Source organism: Platichthys flesus, chromosome 11 (assembly GCF_949316205.1).
Source record: "Platichthys flesus chromosome 11, fPlaFle2.1, whole genome shotgun sequence".
Lineage (NCBI taxonomy): Eukaryota > Metazoa > Chordata > Actinopteri > Pleuronectiformes > Pleuronectidae > Platichthys > Platichthys flesus.
The window spans coordinates 18,000,781-18,011,916 of record NC_084955.1 but is presented as its reverse complement, the minus strand read 5'-3'; the positions used below and the strand labels follow the sequence as shown (position 1 = coordinate 18,011,916).

The window sequence follows — 11,136 nt, the reverse complement described above, 5'->3', positions numbered from 1 at the left end:
ATCGGGATCTCAATTCTAAGCAATAAAATCCAGATCCAGAGTTGCGCAGCCCCAGTAGAAACTGGCACAAATTAGTTACTAACAAATTAATTTCCTATATTCAGTCATCCTACAGTCCATCCAGAGACAGCCGATTACCACTAACAGCTAAAAGTGTGTGTGTGTCAGGTGCACAAGTTTATTTGCTGTTCCGTGCTCACATTGCTCATGAGACCTTTGAAGAGAACCAGCTCTGCCTTCAGCTGCTGAACTCTGAGAGCCAGTTCATCCTGGCAGCCTTCACTCTCCTGCAGGTCCTGCAGATATGAAAGACATCATTCAGAACATACTTGTGAGCACCAAGCGCCAAAAGTTGACTTATTCATATGTGCAACGACACTGGTCAGAGCCTCCTCAGTCGCAAATGGCGTTTTGCAGATTGTGGTCTCCTGCTGCTTGCAAAATGGGGTCAGGTACAGATTCCTGGCAGTGGTGCAGGTGCATTTAACCCGCTGAACCCCCCACCCACAGACACACACACAGGAAATCAAAAAACCATTTTGTGTATAAAGACACAACTGCAGGACACTTAAACCTGACAGGTGACACAAGGAGATAAAAACATAGCCATTTTCGATTCAAAATGAATGTGTTTTATATTATTAAATGAGATGGAGGGTCGGTGGTCTGAGAAAAGAAGAAACTAGGAGGGTGCAACCGAAGCTCAGGACTTACATAGACTGCGTACTTCCTGTGCAAAATAAATGAACAGTGTTAACAAAGGGTGAGAGCTTACTGCTCTGGAGACTAAAGTGATCAAGAAATCATTTTAACAAACTAATCCTTCCTTTCTTCATCTGTTTTGTGTCAAACTAATTTTCTACTAACTCGTTTAAGCTTCTGAACAACTAAGGCCAGGAAAACACACATTAGGGAGGTTTGAGCTTCACACCCATAGACTGTGTGTGAAGATGGACAACATGACAGCTCCCAGAAAGGGAAACCAGAGCAACTTGACAGCACCTGGTGGCTGGCTACAGTATAGGTCATAAACCATGTCTCCTACGTGTTAATGGATTATGCATTATTTCCTCAAAGATGGTTTCTGTCATTTTAGGTGGATCCTTTGCTCAAGTTTAAATGTTTTCAGGTAAGTTAATATGTGTGTGTAAATTATTTATAGTCTGCAGCCACGTTACCTTCATTTCATAAAGACATACAGGTTTACATATTGTTACCTCTTGAAGGTCGGCAATCTTCTGCTGCAGATCCATCCTCATGGTGTATTCTTCCTCCCATCTAAGAGACACAGACACAGAGAGTTAATGTTTTCTGGTATGTCAAGACAAAGACAAATGACACAGAGAGCAGACAGACATTATATACTGTGTGTGCAGCATTAGTTTGTTGAGTATGGTATAGTATAGTGCTTTGGATAAAAGGGCAACACATGTCAGGTGCTGGTTAAACATAAACACTGGATTTAAACTGGGTGTGAAAAATTGGGCATGCGGTGAAGTTAATCATATCAGGGAGCCAACCTGCTCCAGGCTGCACGAGGCAACATGAGTGTGTGAGCGAGGGATTTGCTGATTCATGCTCGTTTGACCCATGAACCTGAACTTTAATACATTTAAAAGCCTAAGCACATTATTCCCACCTATGGGATCTCAGTGTGTCCTTTTTTATGTGGGGGGGGGGGGGGGGGGGCGCAGCATCGTCCTCCTCTCACTGCAGACACACCGCAGTCTCTTTCACAAATGCTCTTGGAAATGCAGAACGCTGCGGCACATTGACACCTACAGGGAATACTAAATCTCAAAGAAACTGAGTCATGTGTCTGGAGTTGTTTTTGTTGCCCTGTGAGGATGCTTGTTTGATCGGTAAGGTGAGAAGTGCTTCCTTCTGCAAGCCAAGCCCCCCCCCCCCACCCCCCCACTAACCCATTCAGCAGTTACAGCTTGCAGGACATGCTGCATTGCAGATACAGTTTGGAGTGTAGCGAGAGAGCGAGAGAGAGAGAGAGAGAGAGAGAGAGAAAGTTGAGGGGGGTGTGCAGAGGGAGAGAAGGGAACCAGAGTGCAGGAGAGAGGGAGAGGAAGAAGAGGAGTTCATGGTGTGGGACTGTGCCGGGTTTACGTGAGAAAAGAGACCCAGAGAAAGGGAAGAGTGAAGGGCAGCGACAGAGGGGAGGACACCGCAGGAGAAGGGGAGGCACAAAGTTGTCCTTGAGTAAATGAAGAAAGGTGGAATGATAGACGTCACACATTTAGGGGTCCAAGAAATAAAACATCTGGATGAGGTGTCAGTAAATCATCTGCTCTGCTGTGACACGCTCTCAGGAAGTCAGAGTCGTCCCTCATTCACAAGCCGGCCACAATGCAGCAGTCCCACTCTCCTCTGGGGAGGATGCATGGCTGCTCATTTGGACATAAAACGAAGGAATTCATTGTTGACTGTGCCGGGACATGAGGCCTCACGCAGGACAGACACCACATCATCCGCAACATTCTTCATGACAGAACTTCACGAGATGCAAACTGTTCTTTTTCCTCCAACGATCTATAATGAAAAATCCTGCACAGAGGAGAGCTGACATATTTAAATGATTTTAGACAGGACTTAATCCCCTCTTGTATACACCTGCTGTACTAAGGTGGAAGTCAAAGCATCCAGGTTTGATCTGGTGCTGAAATCAATGCTCAGAGTGTACGTTGATTGATGAAAGGCTTAGAAAAGTAAAGCTTGAATTTCATATCATCCTAGAGATCTGAAACTATCAGTTCATCTGCCATTGAATTTCTTGGTCAATTGATTGAATATTTCAAACTCCCAAAGACCCAGAGTCCTAGTTCACGTTTAAAAAACATGAAAATCACAAACTTGACCGTCATATGATAAAGAACGACAGCAAGTGTTTTGTATTTTGCTTTTCAAAAATGATGGTGAAATAATTCGGAAAGTCGACGGGTCATTTCAGCTCTGGGGCTTACAACTGTGAGTCATTAATCCCCAGTAAAGACACAGGGCTGTAGAAGCATCATGTTTGTTTTGCTACTCACATTAGCTTGTCTGGAAACCACCAGCACTTGTATTATCTTAAGACACTTGCTTCTTCCATAAATTAGGGGGGATTTTCCCTAATACTCCTGTAAACTAAAGTCAACTCTCACACTGATCCTCACGCAGCCCGGCTAAGCCTCGACCTTGATTCTTCTTTATATTTAGCCTGTGACACGTTCATTTTTTGGGGGGTGCATATCTGGCAGCAGCACCTGGCTCTGCGTTCTGACGTGAGGCGTATGCAGGCTCGGGCTGGAGGTGATGGATGGAGGGAGGCTTTGTGCTGACTCGGCTCCTGTTGGAGACAGCTGGTCTGCAGCTGCTTTACTGCTCTGCTCATTCCTCCAGAGTGGAGCATGAGTCACCCCCCCCACATGCTCAGTGAGAAACGCCTCTGTAGGCCTGTTATATGTGTAATAAACATGCTTTGTTCCGTTTACCTGCGCTTGTACTCGTCTCTCTCCCGCTTCACCTTGGCCAGGACGTTATACAGGGCCCTTATCTCAGGGGTGATGGTGTCGATCTGGACCCCGACTCCGTCCGGTTGCACCCAGGACACCCCAGGGCTGGTCACACGCTCGGCAACGGGGCCAAACTTGCGAGGGTGGTTGTAGGACCAGATGGTGCCAGGAAGGAACCGTGGAGGGGGGTTGACGGAGCTGCCCGGGCCTGGGACGCCCCTGGAGCTGTAGCCAGGGGAGTCCACACAGGGGGAGGACTTGCTGATGGTGATGACCGGGTTACTGGTGTTTGTCTGGGTTGAACTGGTGCTTTCAGCGGCTGATGCGGGAGGTGGCGAGAACAGTGTTGTGGGCCTCCTGGCCGAGTTGTTGGTGTTGTGGAAGGGGAGGGAACCAGGCCTGAGCGGCAGGGTACCAACAAATCCAGTCTGCACACCGGCCTCCTGGGTGTGCCCCCTGCTCTCACAGCATCCCCCCTGACAGCCCTTGTTGCCATCCAGCGCCTGTTGCAGCTGCTTCTCCAAGATCTTGTTCCTGCGCTCCAACTCGTGCACCTTGGCCAGGAAGCACCGGAACCTCAGGTTGAGGGTCTTGAGGACGCTGATGTTGGAGCCCAGGTCGTTTCTGAGGGCCATGGCTGCGGGGGGGTGCGGCGCAGCGCGGTGCTGGTAGAGGCTGCTGAGGTTGTGGTGGAGGTAAGGGGAGGTCTGTGAGGGCGCGGTGAAGTCAGGGCCCGGCTGATCGAGGCCCGGACCCGCCTGCTCACCCAGCAGGAAAGACGCTCCGGGTCCGAAGACGGAGTCGGGCAGGAGGCCTGAGGGAGAATCCGGGTGTCCAGGCGACTGGATCTGGGGCGGGTGTTGTTGGAGATGCGCGTTGCCCCCCAACAAAGGATTCATGCTATGGTATGGAAAACTGAAGCGCTGCAGATCTGGCATGAACGCGGACGGGAATGATCTGACTGCGACAGAAAACACCGAGAGGCTTGAATGAGAGCAAACGTACCGGGGAGACGTCAGGAGTCGCCTGGTTACGTAATTAAATAAGAATCTTATCCTTAAAGCTCAGAGCAGCTGATGGATCCGTGAGTCTCCGACGATGCGCAACTGAACATCCTCCACACGCGATGGGCCGAACGCCGGGTCCACGGCTCGGGGCGATGCGCGGCCGAAACAAGCGCGATAACAAAAAGGAAAAGGACGCAGGGCGAGAATGAATAACAAAGCGATCCAGCGTGTGCACGTCACCGGAGTTCTGGCAACAAGATGCGACCTCGGGCACGAGCAGGTGCTGCGGGATTGGAGGAGTGGCACTACCGTAAAGACGAGAAGAGAGGCGCGCCGATCCTTTAACCCTGTTCAGCACAGAGTGATGGAAATCAGGAGAAAGGAGCTAAAAGTGTACGATGAACACACGAGTGAATAAAATCATCTGATATGTTACATATAAAATATAAATAAGATCAGAATTATTAATCATCATTAATAGAGATAAGGTGATAAGAAAATGATATGCCAAAATTATAATAATATAATAATATTATAAGAAGAAGAAAACTATTTATTGTCATTTAAGTATTCATATTTACCTGTTTTACCCAATTTGTGTTTCCACAGCAAAAATATAAAAACTTAGCTTTTTTCCCAAAGGCTGCTGAGAGCTGATGGACACATTTAACACTGACAGTTGTCAGCCTACTCACACAATCTGTATTGCATGTTAATTCAATGTGAAACAATACCCATGAGATTTAGTGGCTTGTTTTTCAACATGCAAACTGTGGTGCTGTAGAAACGTTAATTTTAATGTTGAATCAACTTCAACCACAGAGAAACTTCTCATGTTGAATTAACAGATGTTTCTCACTGCAAACAAGCGGATATACAATATAAAGTATTGATGAAAGAAAAAGTCTGAATGATATATAACAACAATAAAGAATCCAGACATCAACAAACACAAAGATATCACTTCAGGGATAAACAAACAAATCCTTCTATTTCTCAGATTTTGAGCAGAGTGAACCTCCTTTCTAAAACAAGACCACTGAGGATCTCTGCTCCTGTTTCACTTTTGTTCAGTTCAGCTTTTCCTCCACTAGTGAACCATCTTCCCAAACCAAGTAGGTAGTAGACTTACCTCGTGTTCACTGGAGAAGAGTCTGAAATCCACTGTTTGTTTGAAGACCGAGCTGAAGGTGGAAGTGAAGACAGAGCTGCAGGTGGAGAAGCACGTGAACACAGAGGTATATACAGAGGTATAGACCGCTGCTGAAGAGAGAGCTGCAGGCGGAGCAGGAGACAGAGCTGCTGCATTGCACACTCCTCTCCACAGGGAGGCGCCACCAGGAGCTTTACGCTTCCATATTAAAAGTTAGGAAGGCGTGATCAGTCCAGAGCAGGACACAATCTGATTGGCTGAACAGAGGGGCATGAACTAAACTTGTGTTTTGAAAGAAATAAATCAAGTTTGTCTGATTCAGTTTCATAACAGCGTTCGCTTCCACTGTCCCCCCTGGAAAACCGAGCAGGTAGGAACCAAAAGCCGGAGGGATGTAAATAAGAAACCTAATATATTAATTATCCATTAACATTTGTCATGTGTTTGTTGTACCAACTGGTTACAGTAATCTTTTAAAGTAAATGTCTTATTCATCAGCTACTCTTGATGTGAGAGATATAGAAATGTGAACTATGCTGATGCATCAGTGAGCAACATTTCAAGAAATACTCATAAGGTTTTTTCAAGTTGAAGTAATTAAACTACCAAACCTCTCCCAGCTAGTCTGATATTGATCATTTCCAAGAAATACTTATCAGTTTTATAATAGCAGTGTGGAGCTAGATTCAGTGTTTGTTTAGTCTTTGCTAAAGTCACAAAAGTTAGAACATATCCACCATAAGTCCTTGGATGTTCTGTTATTTTTTCTGTTCGGTAAACAAAGAGGAAAGGACAAGAGGAGTCTCACAAACCGAGGACTTTATTCCACTGACTGCAGCACCTCAGTGCTACAGACAGACTTTCACACCATCTCACACAAGAACAGTCACAAACAAACTAAAAAAGTTATTGGTCACCAATTTATATTTTTCATTCCCTCTGTGGGACCGTTCCTCAGACATTTGATGGGGCTTCGACGATCAGATGGAAACCAGGCAGAGTTATAGATAACACAATGTCTTATTGCAAATGCATAACTCTGGATTCAGGAGAACTTGGGTGATGTGGCGTAGTGCAGTGACGTCCGATTGGCTGCTCGGTTTACTCCTTGGCGGCCATGTGGGACATCAGGTCGCAGACACGTTGGCTGTAGGCAAACTCATTGTCGTACCTGGTGAAGAAGTCACGCACACAAAAAAGGATCAATATACATCCATGGGAAAACAATCTGGGAATATTAAAATAATCTCTGCTGAACACGTACCAAGAGACCAGCTTGACAAAGTGGTCATTGAGGGCGATGCCAGCGCCAGCATCAAAGATGGAGGAGTGGGTGTCGCCGTTGAAGTCTGAGGAGACGACCTGCGGGGGGGCGACGAAAGAACAACGCATTAACCAACACACCGATCCACAAATTACTATTAAAAAGAGAAATGAGTTGAATGGAGGATGTACCTGGTGCTCGGTGTAAGCCAGGTAGCCCTTCATGGGTCCATCAGCTGCGGCCTTCACAACCTTCTTGATGTTCTCGTAGCTGGCCTGTGGAGGAGAAAAGAGGTGGTTTAACAAAAGGAGTAAAATGAGAAAGATTAAGTCATTAAGATAAATTCATACAAGATTTATTAAATCTTGTATGAATCTTGTCCACTGCAGTGGATTTATACACATTGAGTGCAATGGTTAGTGTTTGTCATCAGCTATTAAGCACCGGAACATGAGCGCTGTTGTTTACATGGACAATATTTGTTTACTTTTCAGAGTTTGTTCTCAAGATTTGCATGTTGTTGTCAGCAAGTTAAATACTGATCATCACCAGACTTTACTGTATAATAAAACGCTTGTGTTGGTCACTCACGGGTTTCTCCAGACGGACGGTCAGGTCGACCACTGACACGTTGGGGGTGGGGACGCGGAACGCCATGCCGGTCAGCTTGCTGTGAAACATGGACGCAGAGCAGGTGAGATCAAGAACCTTCATTCACAGGATTTACTACAAGTGCTGCGCAGCCGTGTGTTTCCGACACTGACCCGTTGAGCTCAGGGATGACCTTGCCGACAGCCTTGGCGGCACCAGTTGAAGCTGGGATGATGTTCTGGCTGGCACCGCGGCCGTCCCTCCACAGTTTGCCGGAGGGACCGTCCACGGTCTTCTGGGTGGCGGTGATGGCGTGAACTGTGCTCTGATGGTTAAAACGAGAGAGAGAGAGAAAGGGGAAGGATTGAATACAGTTTAGCAGCCAACCAAATATTGTAAAGTCATGTTGCTGGTTTTTTTGGACCAGTTGTTCCCAGTCAGAGGGTTTGAATCCTCACCATCAGGCCCTCAATGATGCCGAAGTTGTCATTGATGACCTTGGCGAGGGGGGCCAGGCAGTTGGTTGTGCAGGAAGCGTTGCTATGGGATAAAAAATAAAAAGGGTTCAGCCCATTACCTTTTCTTGCAAAAATTTATATAAAATTACAAACATTTTAATTGAGTTTAGACCCCATTCTGATTCTCACCTGACGACCTTGAGGGAGTTCTCGTACTTCTCGTGGTTCACGCCCATGACGAACATGGGAGCGTCCGCGCTGGGAGCAGAGATGATGACTCTCTTGGCGCCGCCCTTCAAGTGAGCCTGAAATGTGTTGAAATCCAATCAAATCAGTATCCTTTGGTGTGCGTGTGTGTGTGGGTGTTGTCGTAATGACATAAGAAAACACTACATGTTGAGGACTGAGTACGTACAGAGGCCTTCTCAATGGTGGTGAAGACACCGGTGGACTCAACCACATACGCGGCACCAGCATCCCCCCATTTGATGTTGGCGGGGTCCCTCCTGCAAAAAGAGGGAGAGACCGGTTAGAGCTGCAATGAATGTTTACTTTTTTTTAATTTGTGAGATCGTATTGAAATTGACTTCAGCGTAGTAAAATGCCAACAGACTAAATAGAACAAAAAAAAAAGGTTCAGAGTTTACTCACTCGTGGAAAACTGAGATTTTGTGTCCATCGATGACCAGCTTGTCTCCCTCAACACTGACCTGACCGTGGAAGCGACCGTGGGTGGAGTCATACTTGAACATGTAGACCTAAAGAGGAAGGAGACAAGGAGATGAGGAAACAGGAAAAGCCACAAGTGACCACCAAACATCTACCAGTGCATTGATTGGTTGCAGATTTCATATTTGAACGTCCTGTGAGTCAAACCATTTCATTGACCCACCATGTACTCCAGGTCGATGAAGGGGTCGTTGATGGCCACGATCTCCACCTTCTTGGAGGTGAAGGCTGCTCTGGTCACCAGGCGACCGATGCGGCCGAATCTGAAGGGGGGGAAAAAAGAGAAGTGTTGTTTCTCATCTGGCCTCTAGATGGAGCTACACCACCATGCAACTCTGTGACCAAAGCCTTGTGTTCAGGTGATCAGTCATGTCTGAGTTACTTTGAACAATGGAGCTGCAGATGATAAATGGATGTAATCAATCATTGCTGGGCCCCAGTGTTAAACTGGGTTCTGCTCAGTCACGTCAGTCAGGGCTACTTCTCGTTATGGTGCCAGCTTTTTCTTTCCCTGTGGGATACATATAAACCTTCTACACTCCCCCCCCCTCCCCACTCAGAGACCTGAAACCACAGCTGAGGAAAGGCCAGGGTTCAGGAGGAGGTGCCGGGGGAGGTGTGTGCTGCAGAGCTCATGTCTGCACAGCTCTCCCACTCTCCTCTCTGGGGGCTAAAGTCGAAATGAGCCTCCCACTGTGGTAATCCCAGTGACGGCAGGGCACTGTTTGATCAGCGGCCGAGTGACTTTTTAACTGCAGGTCCAAAATCCTGCTTCAGATAAACACTGTACTCAGCTGCCGGGGGTCGGGGAAGAATGGTTGTAGAGATAAAGAACAACAAGACAGACTTCAACGTCACAATGTGTGTTCAGTAGACTTTAAAATGACGCACGAACACCACCCCCCCCCCCCCCCCCCCCGCCACTTGCTTCACACAGCAGAAAAACAATCCGCTGTTGATGACCCCCCCCCTGTCGAAGCCAGGGGCCATGTTGTTATCTGCTGAGGGTCAAAGTTCAGAGAGCATGAAAAACATGTCAGTCGACTGTTCACAGATCTGTGTGTCTCTGTGTGTGTGTTTGTGTGTGTGTGTGTCTCACTATTAATTAATTAGAGATACCACAGTGTGTCCTGCTGAGAAAGTCAAAGCGGATGACTCATGATTTCATTAAAAGTCTGAGCCAAGTACAAGAGCAGCCTGAACCAAAGTGGCTGTGGATTCTCTGGAAGAATCCTTTGGCTTCAGAACACTTAACGAAAAGGCTTTTCACTTTCTTTTTTTTTCTCCAAACATTTCCCTCCTTGGCATTTCTGTAATGTGGTTAAATCCTCATTTGGACACAGACAGGCTGTTCTGTGGAAGTCAAACTTTCATATTCATAACAAGTAACAATAAACGATGTGTAATCTTTTAAATGTGCAAGACAAAATAAGTAAAGAGTCAAGGGTCAGTGTTGCATTTTGAAAATTGAACCAACTCGACCATTATAAAACTCTGATGAGGGTTGTGGTTGGGGGAGCAGTGTGGGGGTGCAGGGACTGGTTGTTGAAGTCTGTGTTGTGCATTTAATATACCGAAGGAGGTTTGCTCCAAGCACTACAAAGTAAACGATATCAATAAAGTTGATGCACCTTTAAGTAAGGGGAGGAAAAGTAAATGAAAACTTACCCATTGATACCAACTTTCACCATTTTGTCTGGGTAGGTCTAGTCCTCTGCAGGGAGAGAGGAGAGTCAAGGGACACAATTATTCTTCCTGTTAAACACTGATAAACCAACATTAACAGTGGTGCACATTTATGATGCCATATATTAGCGTCGACCCGATGACAGACAATTGCTGGGATTGTTAGTGTAGATAAGCAAAGGGTCCAAAAGAACATGCAACATGTATTTGTCTGATAAGATAATCTGAGAGCACAGTGAGAGAAGAGTCACAGCCTGAAGCTACACGATTCAAACTTTCCTTGCAAGTGCAGAAATTAATTGTTTAAACCAAATCACAATCCTCAAGGGTAAAACTCCCATTTAAAGAAAGCAGATAAAAACAAAAGGGAACCAGTTGGACCTCATTCATTTTAAGGTAAGCTTAATCAAGCCCATGCACATTGTCCCCAGGTGATCTGAATCTGCAGCCTGTCTCTGAGGCCCTGAAGCCTGTAGCCTGTAGCCTGTAGCCTGAAGCCTGTAGACCCCCCCCCCCCTCTCAGTCAAACCATGAAATCAAGTGCAGGTAGTTTTACCGTTTGTGAGATGCCTCAGTCTGTCTTGTGACTCCGGGTGTGAGTGGGGAAGAGCAAAGTTAAGCTGAGTGCTTTTATGATTGACCGAGAGCCTCAGGCCACACCCCCGCCTCAATGGTCCCCGCCCCCCTCTGAATGTCAAGGTCGTCAGCCAGCAGGGAGACACACGCCCCCTGGCCTCTGCTTCAC

General features: G+C 46.6%; 2 protein-coding genes across 3 annotated transcripts in view; both read right to left on the bottom strand.

Annotated features, from left to right (window-relative positions):
- The window catches only part of iffo1b (intermediate filament family orphan 1b), a 12,521-nt gene extending 6,494 nt beyond the window's left edge, over positions 1–6,027 (bottom strand). For both annotated transcript variants that reach the window (XM_062399942.1, XM_062399943.1), the window contains exons 1-3: positions 3,483–6,027; positions 1,218–1,278; positions 201–296 (exon numbers count right to left, since the gene is read on the bottom strand). In XM_062399942.1, the coding sequence (XP_062255926.1) occupies positions 201–296; positions 1,218–1,278; positions 3,483–4,441 (1,116 nt within the window). In that variant the 5' untranslated portion in view covers positions 4,442–6,027. The remainder of the gene's footprint in view (positions 1–200; positions 297–1,217; positions 1,279–3,482) is intronic.
- A 438-nt stretch (positions 6,028–6,465) lies between these two features.
- gapdh (glyceraldehyde-3-phosphate dehydrogenase) lies at positions 6,466–11,090 on the bottom strand. Its single transcript, XM_062400029.1, has 12 exons — positions 10,948–11,090; positions 10,374–10,419; positions 8,869–8,968; positions 8,628–8,734; positions 8,392–8,482; positions 8,166–8,281; positions 7,977–8,058; positions 7,692–7,843; positions 7,519–7,597; positions 7,119–7,202; positions 6,928–7,025; positions 6,466–6,834 (listed from the first exon to the last, which is right to left on the bottom strand). Exons 2-12 carry the CDS (start codon positions 10,394–10,396, stop codon positions 6,765–6,767), a joined length of 1,002 nt encoding a protein of 333 aa, XP_062256013.1. The 5' UTR covers positions 10,397–10,419; positions 10,948–11,090; the 3' UTR covers positions 6,466–6,764.
- Between the last annotated feature and the right edge of the window lie 46 nt (positions 11,091–11,136).